The sequence below is a fragment of the Carlito syrichta genome, unplaced genomic scaffold (genome assembly GCF_000164805.1).
Source record: "Carlito syrichta isolate Samal-C Ts95f unplaced genomic scaffold, Tarsius_syrichta-2.0.1 Scaffold304638, whole genome shotgun sequence".
NCBI lineage: Eukaryota > Metazoa > Chordata > Mammalia > Primates > Tarsiidae > Carlito > Carlito syrichta.
This window is the reverse complement of record NW_007248734.1, coordinates 701,022-719,795: the sequence shown is the minus strand read 5'-3', so window position 1 is coordinate 719,795 and position 18,774 is coordinate 701,022. Positions and strand designations below refer to the sequence as shown.

At 34.2% G+C, this 18,774-nt stretch overlaps 1 protein-coding gene across 5 annotated transcripts in view; it reads right to left on the bottom strand.

Annotated features, from left to right (window-relative positions):
- The window catches only part of EPHA5 (EPH receptor A5), a 363,799-nt gene that overhangs the window by 67,717 nt on the left and 277,308 nt on the right, over positions 1 to 18,774 (bottom strand). For 3 of the 5 annotated variants that reach the window (XM_008060513.2, XM_008060515.2, XM_008060518.2), the window contains one exon: positions 12,592 to 12,697. In XM_008060513.2, coding sequence (XP_008058704.1) covers positions 12,592 to 12,697 — 106 coding nt within the window. The remainder of the gene's footprint in view (positions 1 to 12,591; positions 12,698 to 18,774) is intronic. The other 2 variants (XM_008060517.2, XM_008060514.2) reach the window with 1 other exon arrangement.

Here is an 18,774-nt window from a genome sequence, read left to right as displayed (position 1 = left end):
CCAGCAGGTCGAGGTTGCGGTGGCTGGGAGTGGCCACTGCACTCCGGTCTGGGCGACAGAGTGAGACTCCAAATCCAAATCAATATATACATATTTGTATATATATATATGCAAGTGATACAAATATATAATACTAGTTTATTATATATTTGTTCATCAACATTCATATGTAAATAATGTTCAATTTTACTGATGTAAATATTGAATTCACACTGATTTGATGATATCTTGTTTGATTTTAGATTATGTTTGTTATGATGAGATAGATATTTGTCATTAAAGTGGCTGGATTTCATCTTAAAAGTTTTCTGAAGAAGACTGAAACTATAGATTGGTATTTCCTTATAATTTTACTTTTTGCAAATTAAGAAAGTAAGAATAACTGCACAAATTTATTATCTATATTGTTCAAATAGTTACACTGATCTTTGCATCCTTAAAAAAAGTAGCACCGTGGTACTGGAATATCTGAAGATCTCTTGAACAATAGTAGCCTTGATGATTTGTGGTAAAATTTCAATATATCTTGGAAAAATCAATAATAATATAAAAAGTATTTGACTTCATCTTATCTTATTACATGTTTTTGTGTGTATGAGTGTGTGTGTTGTTTTCTGAGTTGCAGTCTCACTCTGTCACCCAGTCTGCAGTGCAGTGGCACACTCATGGCCAACACAGCCTCAACCTGCTGGACTCAGGTGATCCTTCTGCCTCAGTCTTTCAAGTAGCTGGAACTACAGGCATGCACCACCAAATCCAGCTACTTATTACATTTTTTTTTTTTTGAGTTGGAGTCTCACTCTGTCTCCCAGACTGGAGTGCAGTGGCCGCTCCCGTCCACCGCAGCCTCGACCTGCTGGGCTCCGGCGATCCTTCGGCCTCAGCCTTCCAAGTAGCTGTAATTACAGGCATGCACTACCACACCCAGCTGATTTTTTGATTTATTGTAGAGATGAGGTCTCGCCTGCCCAGGGGGGTCTCGAACCCGCGGGCTCAGGCAATCCACTCACCTCAGCCTCCCAAAAGCGCGGGATTACAGGTTGAGCCACCGAGCCTGGCTACATATTTTAAGGTATTTGTTCAATTATTTGCTCTGTAATTGTATATTATTATCTTTTATATTCATATGTGCAATACTTAACCATATATTGAAATGGATATCTCTTTATATAAAACCATAAAACTATTAAACAATCAAAGTATGAAACAAAATATTAAACAATAAAAGCTGCATGATTGAAATTGAAACTAAACATGGATAATGGAATTTTTTGTTTGTATGTTTGTTTTCAATGTTAGCAAGACCTGTGCATCATCTATGGATAGAATCAGTTTTAACCAAGGGCTAATACCTTTCGTTTAGGAAAATCAAATGCAGTAGGCATAGCAGTGTTAGAGAAGAACTAGTATCCCCCAATGTCAGAAGCATAGAGAACACTTGGAGGTGGACACGAGATGCTTGTGAGGAACATAGGAATATTGACTCTTCAGAATTGACAGTTTGGAGGAACTCTAAAGAGGATTATAAAGTCAGTCTAAAAATAGCCTAAGAAACAGAGGTTTTTTTGATTCCCACCAGGGGAGGTCTCACCTTGTCAACTTGATGAGATCTTGTCTTCCAAAAATGGAAGGAAAGATGTTGAAAGGAGATTTACAAAAAATAAAAAGACAATAAACTTTCAACAATATTTCTTGCCCTTCAATCTATCTTGCTTCAGGAGAACTCTCTATTTCTATAATTTTAACCTTCTGTATACTAGGGTTTTTTGACATCTTGAAAATCTCCCCAGCTAGAGAGAGACTGCCCCTTCCAGGACTGGCCAATTCTCAAAGGTGGCAAAGGACTCAGCCTGGGTAATGGAAACTAACCAAAATAGAAACTTACATCTCAGGAGGCAATAATCACCCCAGGTCCAGGTTCCATACAACTAGAGAACCTCCCTTATAATCCCAAAGTCTGCTAGAATTATTTGAATTAGCTGATCGAACCAAAACTATTTACCCTGTTCTGCCTTGACTTTCCCACAGAAGTCTCAATTAAGGCTCAGGTCTGGACTCAGGAATGAGGGGAAACTCCCTCTTGTCTTCTTTTTTCTGACTAAAATCTGTTGTTCCTCTTATCGCCCTGCACAGCGTGCCACACCTTTTGTTTCTAGGACCTGTGAGTACAATACACTTTGCACCTGATCCTCTACTGTGTATCTTCTTGTGGTCACCTGACTGACCATCACATGAAAGAAATACAGAATAAGAAATCAACAAACAATCAATGACCATTAGGAATATTCAGATCCCACCATCAAACCTTGCACACAGGAGAAAAGATAACAGGTTTTTTTATAGCAACAACAGCAGCAACAACAGCAAGAGTCACAAAATAGCTGGACACGGTGGCTCAAGTCTATAATCCCAGCAAACTGGGAGGCCAAGGTGAGAGGATTTCCTGAGCCCAAGTTTTCGAGACCAGCTTGGGCAACTTGACGAGACCAGCCTGGGCAACTTGAGTCTCTACAATAAATCAAAAAATCAGCCAGGTGTGGTAGCATGTGCCTGTAGTTCCAGCTATTTAGAGGCTGAGGCAGGAAGATCACCTGAGCCCAGCGGTGATCTGGTTGAGGCTGCTGTGGCCATGAGCGTGCCACTGCACTCCAGTGTGAGCGACAAAGTGAGACTCCAGCTCAAAAAAGAAAAGAAAAGAGTCTCAAAATAATAACTAAACCAGCTGAAATTCTTCTTTGTGATACGAATGACTACAATAGAATCAGATGATGTGTACAGAAGATTGAGAGCAAATACCTGACAGATTTCTAATACATAAAAGCATGTCATTTTTCTGCCAGATTAGAAAGTTAGAAAAGTAAAAAATAATGAGAGAAGCAAGGAGTGAGAGATAGTAAAATAAATTCGGTAAGTAAGATAATTGGGATATAATATGCCTTGTAGCACTGTAACTATCACAGCCATTAGCTTACCTAAAGTCAGTCCTTCCTCATGGCATAACAACAACAACAAAAAATCAGCTGTTTGACACTGAGTTGCCATTCTATTAGAAATATGTTTTTTTTTTTCCTGGTTCATACAAAGCCTTTAAGAGTATAGATCTTGAATAAATGTGGCTTTTAGCTAGTATTTAAAATCATTTAGTCATGACTTAGGACATTAACTAATTTTTTTTCATTGCTGTTGAATAGATGTTCTACCCTTTGGAATAGGGCAGAGCTATTGATTTTCGCTGTGGAGCTGGGTATCAGATTCCTGTGAGAGCCTGGGTTATTGTGAGCTCTGAAAGATGTGGTTAAATTCCTAGAAACCTAGCAGGGTCTACCATCAGGACACGGAGTCTTCCGGCACACCAGCTTGATCTCTATTTCAGATGGGGATCGCATTCTTGTAGAAATGGAGCTTCAAGCAAATGGAGTTTTAGACAAAAGTATATTTTGCTCTTGTGGTTAGGCTTTTGACTTGCTCTTTGTGCCATAATAGGTGAAATCTAAGAGTCACCAGATTTTTACTAAAATAATTTACATCATTGCAAGTCAATGATATTAATCCTCCTATCTCCAGTACGATTGAGTTTTTCCTTTCATAACTTTGCCTTAATATAACTTCCTGAGAATTGTAGCGATATTTACATGTTTGATCTGTGAGAAATTGCAAGTGAGATATTCAATAATGTTGAGCAATTGAGTCAGTAACCCTCTTAGGTTCAGTTTCCTAGGATGATTTACTTCCCACAGTGGGCAATTAGTTGTTGCTATGTTCCTTGTCTTCCTGGCATTTCTCTGCCCTAATCCTTATTTGTCGGTTATTAATAAATTATGATCTGCTCTCTAATTATTTTTATTCTGAGCCTTTGAAGAAGAAAAGCATGTAATCATGAGAAAATAGAAGGGATAACAACTCTCAGATATTAAATCAATACACATGTCTGGATTTGTTATAGTTTTATAAAGTCACATCTATTCCTAATTCAAAAGTCACTGAAACTTACTTTTAATGGGCTCATTTCTAAAATCAGTGATTACATGTGTGATTACAAAGATTTTCCTATGTATCATCATTTTAAAATAAAATGATATTGGATTAAAAATATTTTCATATAATTTGTTTTTCTTAGTAAATCTCATCAAGTTCTGAGACAATATAAACCTAGTTATGTCATAGATGTCAAAAAAGTAATGCATCCATGATGACTCTAACCTGAAAAGAAGCAGGAGAAATATAGAAATGCTGACTTACATTATTATTTATAAAAACTATTGTTGCTTGATATCACCAGATGCATCATGACATTGGCATTAGCATGTTCAAATGTCAAATCAATTAAATCACAAGCTAGTGAAGATTTCTTAACTCCTATGCAATACTTCTTGAAATTGTTGCATTTATTTTATGATGACATCAAAAGTTTTATTATTTAGGGAAAAAGGCATATTTATGGATTGGGCATTCATTCTATTATGTTTATTTTAGGGATATTACTATTTTTCATTTTCTACTTCTCAAACTATCAACATTAGTAGAAATAAATAGACAAAGAACTTCAAATGGAGATTGATGCACAGCTCATCTGTAATTCAATAACATCATGTATTCAATTATGTTCTGTGGGACAGCCACAGAAGTCATTATCCTCCAAATACTTACTGGCAGAAAGATGAGAGGAGATATTTACACAATGTCTTATGATTTGTGGTTGAAAGTGTTAAATCATATGAAAACTACTGATATATTGTTCTGTTATATCAAAGGAGAGAACGCTTTGACTAAAGGAATTCAGGAAGGCTTTATCATAAGAAGAGTGGTCGTGACATGTAGATAAGGTTCAAATATTGAGAGATGGTAGGAAGCTTGTTCCAAGCAGATGGAGGACACAAAAAAGGTACAGAAAGACATCCTTTTTCCTCACTCTCAGTTATTGTGCTTTTTATGAAACTGACCTTATCTTCAGGTTCAGATGTGAGCTCCTACCATGCTGGGTCATACAGCATAATTTCTCCATCTTCTTCTCAGTTAAGTTCCCAGAACTACGAATTGATTTCCTCTCTGGAACTGGGTATCAAATTTCTGTCAAAGCCCGTGCCACATGAACTCTGAGAGTGTTAGGGCAAGAGCCCTAAAAGTCAGAAATAAGTTCAATATAGTGCCTATTCCCCTTCAGTGATCCAATAAATGCCTGGTCCCTTGCTACATCATGGCCGACTGCTTCTTAGCCTTCTTTGGCAGATCTTCCACTCTACCTCTCAATATTGCAGTGCTCCAGAGCTTTCCCCAATAACTTCATTTTAATCTGTGTCTTTAAATATCATAGTCGTGTAAGAGCATTCTTAAATGATGTGTCTCAAACTGAATTGCAGCATCATTTTAACACCTGAATCTATCAGTACCTGTACTTTGGATGTATTTTTGTAATCTCTGAAACTTTTCAGCAGAAGGTCAATAATTTAATTTTATATTAAGCTACTTTAAATTTGACTTCTGTCATTTGCAAAAAGAAGTCCAAGACAAAAACAGTGATAATTCTAGAATGGTCGTTGAAAGCATATGTTCAAGTCTTGAACTCTAGCTCCACTCCTTTAGTCATACTGTCATTGAACATTTACATAAATACTGCAATATATTCTGTGTGTTCAAGATTAACATGTATCTACTGGAGAGATCAACGTATTAAATAATGAATTAAACCGGGTTCGGTGGCTCAGCCTGTAATTCCAGCACTTTGGGAGGCCGAGGTGAGTGGATTGAGCCCGCGGATTCGAGACCCACCTGGGCAACTTGGCAAGACCTCATCTCTACAATAAATCAAAAGTTAGTCGGGTGTGGTAGCACGTGCCTGTAATTCCAGCTACCTGGAAGGCTGAGATGGAAGGATTGCCGGAGCCCAGTGGGTCGAGGCTGCCGTGGCCAGCAGTGGCCACTACACTCCAGTCTGGGCCACGGAGTGAGACTCCAACTCAAAAAAAAAAAAAAAGAATTAAAACTATTTCAGTGAGAAAAGGCAGCTTTAAGGGTACACAGAAGTGAAATGAATCATTTCACAAAATCAGGAATGGTGATAAAGTTATTAACATTTGAAGTGTGTGATTTTATAATAGATACAATTTACCAGGTAAAATTTGCCCAGTAAGAGAAGAATTCACTAAAATGCAATGTGTTTTTAGAAATTTCCTTTAATATCAATATATCACAGACATAAATTTCTAGGAGATACTTTATCCATATTACTGATCTGTTTGGAGAGTTTTGTTTTTGTTTTTGAGTTGGAGTCTCACTCTGTCACCCAGACTGGAGTGCAGTGGCTGCTCTCGACCACCGCAGCCTCGACCTGCTGGGCTCCGGCGATCTTTCCGCCCCATTCTTCTAGTAGCTGGAACTACAGGTGTGCGCTACCATGCCTGGCTAATTTTTTTTTTTTTTTTTTTTTTTTTTAATTTTAGAGATGAGGTCTCGCCAAGTTGCCCAGGCGGGTCTCAAACCCACGGGCTCAGGCAATCTACTCATCTCAGCCTCCCAAAGCGCTGGGCTTACAGGCTGAGCCACCGAGCCTGGCTGAGAGAATTTTTAAATGCTATTATTTTTAGTAGTGGAGAACCAGAGGCTTGCACACAAGAGTTTAGAAGTCGAATGATCACAAGTCATGGAAAAGTTCTATAGGGAAGACCAAAGTGCCTAATGTTAGAGCTTGGATCCAAGTCCTAGGCCCTTACTCACTAGCTGTATACAATAATTTATGTTCTGGAAACTTTTTCAGAGGGAAAAAAAAATCACAGATAAAATTCCTACCATTGTGTATCCTATTCTAGTAATGGAGATGGACTAAAACTCAACAAGAGAAATATGTGTGGGGTATACAACTCCAATAAGTATTATAAAAAAAAACCAGATATATTATGCAGAAGAGGGAATCATGGGTCATTCATTCTGCTTGGCAGAGAGAACAAGACTTGAATGAAATAAGAAAGAGGTCATGTGGTTCTCTGGAGGAAGGGAGTCTTAGGCAGCAAGAAAAGTCAGTGCAAAAAACTTAAGGCAAGACCCTTTTCATGATGTTCAAGAAACAGCTAGAAGATAATTTATCTATTACTGTTGTGATAGTGTTGTTGTGAGATATTACAAGTGAAACCTTTAGAACGGTACCTAGTAGGAGATAGTGTGTAATTCATGTCAGACAGCAGTATACTTTTTATTATCAATATTATTGCTATGTTACTTTTATTCGGTAAACTGTCATCTCTGATGGTTTTGTAATATTTTATACCCTCTAAGAAGTACTCACCTAAGAAACTATGATGCTTTGATAGCAGATGCAGATGCTTTGATAGCAGATGCAGATAGAACTCTGCAGGCAGAGTTGCTGTACTTGTTTGATTTAAATAGTTGCATTAAAAAAACTCTTGCAAATTATTTTATTTGGTTCCAAATTAGCTTGAAAAAAAGTTTCTAAGTTCAGAAGATTTTACCCTCTAGCCATTGCTTTTGCTAACATATGAAATGTGCCAGGCATGTATCCAAAATTCAAATAGTATTTGGATTAATGAATCATAACAAATGAAAAAGTTATCACAATGGGAATAAATCCAAATTTATTGTAAATTCTTCTCTTTATCCCTAACTGTTGTAATTCTGTTTTATGAAATTGTGTCTACTTATCAGGCAACTAAAATAAAAGTGGAAACATTCTGAGAAAAAGACATTGTCTTTTTGTATCACATGCCCTGGACTTATCTTGGTGTTTATGTGTAGTAAGTGCTCAAGAAATGCTTATAATGGATAATTGTGAAGATGTTATTTACAACCTTTTGTGTTTAAGATATTGGTACAAAAGTACAAAAGGCTAAATTTTTATGCTATTTTCAAGTAACAAATAATCTGAAACAATGTTTTGTATAAATCTATTTGTTTTTCTAAGTTTCTGATGTGTTTTCAGTGTCTTGATTTTGATAAGCTAGCCTCTAAATACAATATCAACTGGCTTCTGAAGAATTATTTTTGCCTCAGAAAACGATGAGATATTTTAAATGGATTGAGCTTCAATTGTGTAATAGAAGATGAAGGAAAATAGGATTTAACAATTTTATATCCAGGCACAGGACTTGAACATGACCAGTACAAACAAGGGAAGATCTTTTGCTCAGAAAATAATCTTTTTAATAGGCATTAAGTTACCCTTCAAACTAAATTTATCATCTCAGGAACATCATGGCATGAAAATCAATGTGAAAAGCCTTAAAGCCATATCTAAGGCCAAGCAATATAAAGGAATCTTTCTTCTTCTTCTCAAGAGCTACTTCCTGTTTTTCAGCTTTTAAATTTTAAAACGGCATAAAGTTTTACCTTTTTTGTGTGTATAAGCAAAAATATGTGCAAATATAGGTAGAGTACATTTGTGTAATATGTGTGTATGTCTTGTACTTCTAAGTGTACATGTGGAATTCATTTAAAATCAAAAAGTAAAATTCTGAAATTTTCTGGAAATTTAATTATATTTTGGAAAACATGATGAATGCGTGACCAGAAATATACTATTCAAAATACAATTTAATCGCAAGAAAGCAATACTGAGAAAGGTTTAAAGAAAAGAATTGTTTCTGTAAACCAAAGGATGTTTTCCTTTGTATTTCTACACTTCTAAATTCTGTTACTTTTAGATTTATATTAGACTCTGAAGTATCCAGTAGCCAATTTTCAGAATTTAGACCCTAGATTGGAAAGGGGGACACAGAGAAAAATTTAATAACCTTGATCATCTTCAAAGGAAAGAAAAAGAGTAAAAATTATACAGTAAAGAATTTTATAAACATTTAACTAGAAACCTGTGGAGACGGCAATTTTTGATGAAAGTCTGGACAATTAAGCAACTTAAATCTAAAACACAGTACACAGCAGAGAAAAAACCATTAAAATTAGGGTATAAGAAAGTTTTCAATATCCAATGTCATTTCTAATAAAACAGAAAGATTAAAGAACATTAACAATATGCTCTGCATATCAAGAACCTTAATTTATATCCATCCGAGGATGATTGGCTCATAATTTGCTAAGAGCATGTCAATTGTTTTATAATCTTATGCAAAAAGTACATTTAAGGATTATTGGGAACAAGTAAAAAGAGTTTGAACTATACAGAAAATGCCCTGTAGAATACTTAATATCTTTAAAAAAAATAACACATTTGTAAATTGTCAAGAATTCTACAAATTATAATTTATTACCCTTTTTTAAAAGAACTCCTCCCAAGATTGATGCTTTATATTATAATTTTAAATTGTGTCTAGGCAGGAAGATTTTACGAGATTTCTAAATAATCAACTTAAGCCTGAAAAAAATTAAAGAGTCTCTATATGATTACTTTTTCATCCTTGATTAAATTTTAGAATTTAAAAGTTCATTTTTTTCTTTAAAATAAATTATTCTCATAACATTCATCGTGTCATTATATACAGTATTTTTCCCCCTTTGGTCTGCATAATAATACAAAATTTCAGCAAATGTGGATCTTCAGGATATATTTTCTGCTAGGTCCAAGTCATGATATAAATCACCAATGAATATCACATACAAGCAATGCTAATATTTTGCAATATATCAAAATAAAATTAATTTATATAATCACAGAGGAGTCAAAATTTTTTCAATTAAAATATATATTTACTAGAAACAAATATTTGTTACAATATCATGTTTAAGAGATGAAAAAATAATAAAAGAGAGTAAGTTCAAAGTGAGAAAGTAGTCTAAATGTCATTATGTGTGTATATGTGCTCATTAATATTTTGGCACAGAGAGAAAAAAGAAACATATAATTCAACATCTTTACACTATTCTAAGGTCAGCCTTTCAAAAATAATTTGGTAGTACTTAAATACAGCTTTCCAAATTTGTGTTAGGTTCTGGCCACATTTCTCCATTTAGTTTTCTATTTATTTTATAAATCTTTACTGAGTTTATTCAGGACAGTCTAGGTAACATAGACTGGATAAGATTTTCTTCATTCAGACAAAAATTGCAATGTTTATTGCCTTAAGTGCGATAAAAAATGTTTTCAAGTATCATATTATTTAGTTTGGGATAAGTGTATTTACATAATAAAAACATAAAATAATTTGTCCATGAAGAGTGCATGGCCAAAGATGTTTCTATCATACAAAAAAAATGCCACTTGAAATTCGAGAACGTAGGTTTGACAAAATGAAGTAATGAAAATTTTATGCAAAAAAAAAATTGCTTGTAAAAAATATAAGCTTCCGATTGGTTTTGGATGAAATTTGTTATCTCTACAACTGCAAATTGTTTGTGTCAACAATCTAAACTAAGTGTGTTGGAAAATTAAATTGGGTTAAGAAAGAAATTTAATATGAATAAACAATGCACTAATTGTTAAGGTGTTGATATTTTTTAAAGTAATAGACTTTTATAAGACAATACATCTAAAAATTTCTTACCAAGCCTTGAATTTAATTATGTAGAAAAATAAGTATGTTTCTTGGGCATAAATGAGATTCCAGTATATATAAGACATTACACTAAAATTTAGTTTTTCTTGTACAGCAATTTCAGGTAATATGAAATTCATGTGTGTGTGTATGGCTGTATGTATATGTATGTGTGACTGTGTATGATTGTGTGTGTATGTACTAAATCTATTCCATCCTTCAGTTGCCAAATAGTAGATCGACTGAGTTTTCTCTCAAACATTTTGCCTAATGGTACAGATGTCACAGCAAATTCACACTATAAATACTTGTTAAATAAATATATTATTTTAAGTCTATAATAATATATTTCCTATGTATGATATGTATCTTTTAATAAATTCACAAACACACAAATTCATTGAATTCTAGAACTGGTTCTTTTATCTGTTTGTATTCATTTATCCTAAGCATGAATTCAGCAAAAATAGTATCTTCTTATAATCCCCATGTTCCTAAATATAATTAATGATTACTGGATTTATTAGAAAGGAAGACACCAACTCTTATCTCAGTTCAAAGTAAAGAAATGGTATTACAAACTAGTTCTGCAAACATATTATCTACCATTTTGGGGTAAAGAAAAAGACACATTATCACATGGTAGTATTTTTAGTAGTTACAATTCATGCAACTTGATTATCTTGCTGGATCAAATTCTGAGCAAAGTTTTTATGGCAAGACTGGTGAAATCAGCTTATCTTCCAGAAAGCAGGAACATAGATTGGACATTCTCCCCAGGTAACTTCAGAGAGAAGAGATCAGTGGGGTGCTAGATAGCCAGCCCCATGTCTGTGTCGGGTTTAATTGTCCACAACAGAACACAAACTGTCTCCCAGCTATACATTTTAAAATGTGTAACTGCTGTTCTAACACGAATAGGAAGCAATAATTACTATGTATATTCTTAAGAAAACTTCAAACACTCTTACATGAACAATAATTAGAAGAAATGGAATTTTCACATACATAATGAAATGATGTTCAAAAGAATTATCGATATTTTATGAAATTAAACATTACCCCTATAATTTAAGAATATAGTCATATCTTTTCAGAATACCATATAGGGTATATTGAAAAACGTTTAATTCTGTACATTTATGAATTGAATAAGTGCTGAAGAGTCAACAATAAAAGAGTAGAACAGTAACAAAATCAATACTATTGATTTCCTGGTCTTTTTTTTGTGTGTGTGGACCTTACGTGCATTTTCATATTTTTGTCAAGAATAAATATTTCCATGAAGACTTTCATTAAGTATTCTACAATGGTCTAATACGAAAATAAATTTTCGAGTGGACAGTTCTCATTACTAAATATTCCTTCTAACAATGGTCTGATTTTTTTTTTAAATGAAAATGTTTTTTGCAGGAATAAAGCATATTCGTGTTTCATTTATTTTATTTCAGAAAGGTTGGTTATGCTCAGCTCAATGTCAGAAAACACCTACAAATGCTTTTAGTGAAAATCCTCCCTCTTTTATTTTTGTCTAAAATGAAGTTTATAGATATGTAATATATATTCATGTATCCATTGATATTGCATTCAATAAAATACACTTTGAATCAATATATTCCACGAACGACATATTCAGGTTGAAATCACTTAGAAGCTGAAAATAAAAGCAGTCAGTGAAAAGATTTGGTCATTTTCCAAGCAGTTTGTTTGTCCAAATGTCTACTTTGTATCCGTTACCCTGTTAAGTTAGAATGTTGGCTAACTGGAATTATCAGACCTATTCCTCAAAAATCTACTAGGCAAAGACATAACCCCACCCAAACACTAAACTTGAAGCAGGCAATGAAATATAATTCCAGATTAAAAAAATAAAACTATATCAGAAAAAGATATATGACTGTATTAATAACAGAATAAACAATAACATGTTAATACTACTCTTGTGAAGAAAACATACCTAAAAAAAGAAATTATGTGCTTAAATATTAGCAATGACATGTACAAGACAAGGCTTAGAAAATGCATCATATATTGAGGTTGTCTACTGATATATTGCTTGTCTGATTTGTTTTGGGATGTGCTTAACAGCCAAATGGTCAGATCAAGGTGAGCAAGAGATCAGCTGCAAAAGTTCAGAATCACAGCTTTCCTCTCTTACCTTCCACTGAGGAGGAAGCCGATAACCACTGCCAACAAAATGACTCCCACTGTCACAGACACGGCAATTATAGGAATCTGGCTTTGATCACTGGATGCTGCAACTGCTGATAGAAAACACAGAAAATAGAGCTTGTGGTTAAAGTGATCATATGCATTCAAAATAAAAGCCGCTTAATAGGCGGTAATCAATTTATGGTTTAAGCAATTCACCCACACTTGGCTGAGACTTCCTTCTAATATCTCCTCTCAAAAGTGTGTAATTGAAAAGCCATCTTTAGTAGAAAACATTTACTTTCCAAATAGAAATTTGAAAGCATCACTAAGTCACTGATTATTTCCTTGTCATTATAAAAAATGAATGCATACTGTTTCCATAGTTTTCTTCTAGCGACCTTAGGTGTACAAGTGAAAATGGAGCTTCTTTCTTGACTTCAAACACTTCAATCTAAATAAGAGGTGTGAGGTATATAAGATTTGACATTTTTATAGTTTGCATGATGCTGTTCTCTATTAAAAAATGTGACTAACTCCAAAAGGATTTTTTTCCCATAGACATACATCACTTTATTTTAAATACATAGATTTAGATAAAATAGTTTTTTGGGTTGTTTTTTTTTTTTTTTGAATTGGAGTCTCACTCTGTCGCCCAGACTGGAGTGCAGTGACCACTCCTGGCCACCGCAGCCTCGACCCGGTGGGCTCCGGCGATCCTTCCGCCTCAGCCTTCCGAACAGCTGGAACTACAGGCACGTACTACCACATCCGGCTAATTTTTTGATTCATTGTAGACATGAGGTCTCGCCAATTTGCCCAGGCGGGTCTCGAACCCGCGGGCTCAGGCAATCCACTCACCCCAGCCTCCCAAGGCACAGGATTACAAGCTGAGTCACTGAGCCTGGCTGACTAATCTTAATTAAAATAAAAAACTCAAAGAGTAACATAAACTTTAATAATGTTTTCAAGAATCCCTCAGTAAAATGCCTACTGTGCTTCTTGTTTGATGACATAATCAATTTGATAATTTCAAGGCAACACTAGTTAACCTCCATGACATCAAATGATAAGTCATTAAAACTAATAGCAACCATACTTTCCACATTTTGTTTTTAACAACGCTTTACCAGATTTTGGCTTACCAATAATTCTGGATCAGGAAACAGTTCCCTTTTTATTCAAGTCACTTTATCCTTTCTAACCGAAATTGGCTGAATCTTTGTCCACCCTTTTACACTGATCTACGTTTTCAAACATTTCTGACCAGTATTCAGATCCCAGTATTATTAACAACTGTCTTGAGTAACACATTATAAATCAATGCTCTGACCTACTCCCTTTTTTCAATTCAATGGCGTTTACAGTGTATTTTCTCCTATTCTTTGATGCTGAGATCTGTCATCAGAAATTTATACTGGAATACGGTATAAATGGGGCAGGGAAAAACTACCCCATGAATGACTAGTAGCTTTTCACCAATATGTGCTTCTTTAATCTCTAAATTCATATTACTTCTACCATCACCTTTTTTTTTCTCTTTCTCTCTTTTTGGCAGTGAGCACATTGTTTCTGGAGAAAAAAACCATGCAGACTTAGCTTATATGTTATTTTCAGTAGGCTGCAACTACTGCTTGAATGGCTTTTATTTTTTATTATTAATTTCCTAGCAAAATAATCTCTGTAATGAGTCTTCCTCATTTTCTCAGTATACTAATCCATTTCTGCTTCCAACATTGTAGAAATGCTAAACTTTATTAATAAAAAACAGTAATCAATTATGAACTCCATGGTTAAATATAACTCCATAACCTTCTTTCTATTTATCTAATTCCATTTTTAGAGCTAGTCCCTTCTGTCTCTTCCAAGACCTAGCTCCTTCAAAGATCTCTATCTGGGCGGGATTTCTGTTTCCTTATATGCCACTTCTCTGCTACTAAGAAGTCTGAGGGAGAAATACATTTTTAAACTTAAACTTACTAGTATCCAATCTGGATTTGAAAACAGATATAACTTTTATCATATGTTTGAGTCAAAAAAATTATTTAATATCTAAATAGGAATAATTTCCCTAGATCATTATATTTCTGTTCAGATTTGAGAATATATGCATTGTGTGTGTGTGTGTGTGTGTGTGTGTGTGTGTGTGTGTGTGTGTGTGTGTGTACACAGAGAGAGAGAGAGAGAGAAGAGAACACACTCAGCAGTGTGTTTCAAATACAGGCAGCCTTAAGTAAATAGGAAATAAAATTTCTACTTATTCTTTCATATTTGTCAGCATCTTGACAGAACTATCTAGAACCAACTTCATCTGCTTTTTTTGTTAATTTTTTTATTTTAAAAATGTGGGGTACAATTCAGGGTTCGGTATACAAACATTCATTATGCAGATACCCTTGTTGATAAAGTGTGCCCCTCCCTCCCCTGGTAGTTTCCCTCAACTGACAATCCCACCCCCCTCCCCTAGCAGTTTCCCACTACTGCCAATCCCTTTCTTATAGTATTATGAGAACTGTTCAAGGTCAACTTATAAGTGAGAATATATGTTTTTTGTTTCTGTGATAGATCACTGAATATGATTGACTGTAAATTCATCCAAGTTGCTGTGAAGTCCATGTGTTTGCCCTTCTTTATGGCTGCATAGTATTCCATTGTGTATATGTACCACATTTTTTTATTCAGTTCAGCTTCAATGGGCGGCATGGTTGGTTCCATGTTTTTGCTATTGTGAACAAAGGTGTAACAAACATGAGTGGTGGGAATGCAAACTAGTACAGCCTCTTTGGAAGACAGTGTGGCGATTTCTGAAAGAACTACAAATTGACCTTCCATATAATCCAGCAATCCCTTTACTGGGAATATACCCAGAGGAACACAAATTATTCTACCAACTTAATCTTCTAAGAGTCAACATTATTATTGAATTCTCTCTGACACTTTTTTTCTTCTGTCTGTGAATTCTATGCAAGGTATGATATTTACTACATGCACTAATTACTTCTCCACTAAACTTACCCTGCACCATAGTAAGGACTTTGAACTTGTTGAGTATGTACCTTAAACTTGAACTCCCCTTCTCTTGTTTTCTGTGATACAAGACAAGCTGTTTGTCATTGTCCCTTTCTGAAGCACTGCTTTGTCAGTTCTGTTGGTTCCACATTCTCTTCCCACATTTTGTGTGTGAGTGATTCTTGACATAGTCTCACTCCTGATCCTCCTCACTTCTCTCCTCCTTTTCTCTCCTCTTCTTTCTTTCAAGTTCCCTCTCTTTCTTTCTTTCTCCCTCTGCTAGGTACTTCTGTGTTCATTGTATCAGGTAGCAACTGTCAGCTGAAGGGTCACAAATGTTTATGTCCAACTCTTATTTCTCTCCAAAGCATCACTCTATTTTTTTTATTACAGACTGTTTTCACTTTATGTGGATTTTATTGTCACATAAAAATAAACATGTTTAAACTTGACCCTTATTCCACACCCCCTATCACACACAAGGTTATTAACAAAAACACATCAACAAATAAACATAAGTCAAACCAACAAGCTAAATTCATTTGATCTATTTCTGGTTCAACTACCACTGAATTTTTCCTAACCTCTACCAATTCATTAATTACCAAATATTTTTGTGTCTCTTTTATGTTTTTTCCCCATGCATCACTTCTTTCCATCCAACACTCACCTGTTTGATTCAAAACTGTATAATCAAAGTGCTGGAATATAGTTTATAGTGTTTTAAGTGTTTCCTCTTCCTTCTATGTACTAATAATAAATATCCAAAAGTATCACTTTGGTCTTGTGTTTATGATTAAAAAAAAGTTAAGAAATTCCTATTACCTTTGGAAGAAAATCCCCAAAGCTCAGTCTAGCATTTGAAAGCCCTTCTAATCTGACTCTAATAAATCTTTCTACTCTCAATGTGTCAGTTTGGGAGCTCTCAGATATATGGGTATAGAGGAAGAAGGAATAGTTAATCAGAGGTAGAAGTAAAGTTAGACCAACTTCAGACAGGCCAAAGTACTAAATCTGAGAAAAAAACAAGGGATTTTGGTAGTGTCAAATTCTTCACTTTTAATGATTTTCAAGATCTAATTTAATAATATGCTAAAATTAAATACTTATGTATGGTTCAATATCTTGTATTAAAATAATTTCTAATGGTATTTAAAATTTTTAAATACTATAAATTTATGCATTTTATGAAAATATTTTATAAGTAATGTCAAATCACAAACATTCATATTCTATGATTTTGTCTAGTGTCCACTGAAATTAGATTTTTTGTATAATAGGCAGTTAAATAAAGGAGTTGCAAGAAAAGATTTAAATAACACATTTTATTTAGTATTATTATGTTCTAAATTTGCAACATTTTCTAAAGTTCTTGATGTGGTTTAATTCTTGACTATTTCACATGCCCTGATTAATTTGTGAACTATTTCTAATACAAAGTAATTTATCAATTTTTATATTGTCTACCCTTTTGTTTACCCTAAGAGCATACATAGTATCATTAATTATATTAATTCAGATGAAAATGAAGAATTTAGAGGATACTGTCCCTATCTCATACTAGTTCGTTTTTTCAGCACTAGGTAAAAAACAATTAGGTTCGGTATGAGGCATGATTATAATTTTAACATATCATACATTTGTAGTCTTTAAAAACGTGAACATCCAGTCACTAATTTTCCCTATTTTCTCGTGTTTATTTATTAAAAGTTAGTTGATTGGTAAGGTAGTTTTGGAAAAAATACAGCTGAGAAATGTTTTGGGAATACTTAATAGCAAATATTGAAGCAATGCAACATACAGTAATGAAAGGGCATCAACTATAAAATTTAATATCCTTAAGTCAGTAAGAATGTTTTGTTTTGTTTTTTAAATCAATAGATATATACATCATCCCTGGGAACTGTAAGGTAGCATATGTTGAGAAATCACATTCTTTACCTCATCCTGCTTCCTACACTTTTGGCTGCAAACCTGTATAGATATTCTCTTGACTTTATTGCGTTAGCTACATATTTGAACAGTTAATCATCAATGCTGAAAAGAATTATGAGAGCCGATTATTAGCTTGAAAGTCAGGCTGAGATTTGAGATCTTTCTTTCACAGCAATAGGAACCTATAAATTTTCTTAATTAGGAAACTCTGATCAAAGTTATAGCTTTGGATAAGTAATATACAAGGGGGAAAAACTCGAAATTTATTTATAAAAAAACTGTGTATTTATTCTAACATATATAAACTTCAGCCACCTTCAAAGTACTCTCTGTTTGATGCAATACACCTATGAAATGTTTTTTTCCACTGCTCAAAACAGTTTTGAACTCATCAACTTTGAAGCCTTTTAGTGCTTCTGCAGTTCTTTGTTTCACCTCTTCCACACTGACAAAATGCTTCCCTCTGAGGACTTCTTTCAATGGGGAAACAAACAAACAAAAAAGCCGCTCTGGGTTAGATCAGGTGAACAGGGAGGGTAGGTCATGGGAGTCACGCTGTTTTAGTTCAAAAACTACTGAACACTCAACGTGATATGGGTAGGCTCGCTTGTAAATCATCCATCATGAAATGGAGAAACATGTTGAAAGAATCCTCAAAAAAATTAACTGGAGTCAAATGCAACCACACACAACAATGCTAGTTGATAACTTATTGGATAGTGGGTTTCTAGAACACTTACTTAGCAGAAGTAGCCTGTACAACTAGGTGCCTGCCCTCCAAAAATAATCCAAGTTTTTTTGGGTTCCCCGTCATAAGTATTTAAGAATCAATGGGAACATTTAGAATAGTATGGTAGACAAATAAGCACATGGAATGATGCTGGGCATTATTAGTTATCAGGGAAATTCAAATTAAAACTATAATGAGATATCACTACCAACCTATTTAAAATGACTAACAAATAACTAAACAAATAATGGCAATTCCAAATGTTGATAAGAATTTGAAAAAAAAGATAATTCACTGATTGCTGATGGACATGTTAAATGCTACAGTCACTTTGGAGAACAGTTTGGCAGATTCTCACAAAACTAAATATACAATTACCATATGATCCATGATTGTCGTTTTGCAAAATTATCCCAGAGAAATAAAGATTTACATTGATAAAAAAAAAAAAAAAATAAGCCGGGCTCAGTGGCTCAACCTGTAATCCCACGCTTTGGGAGGCTGAGGTGAGTGGAT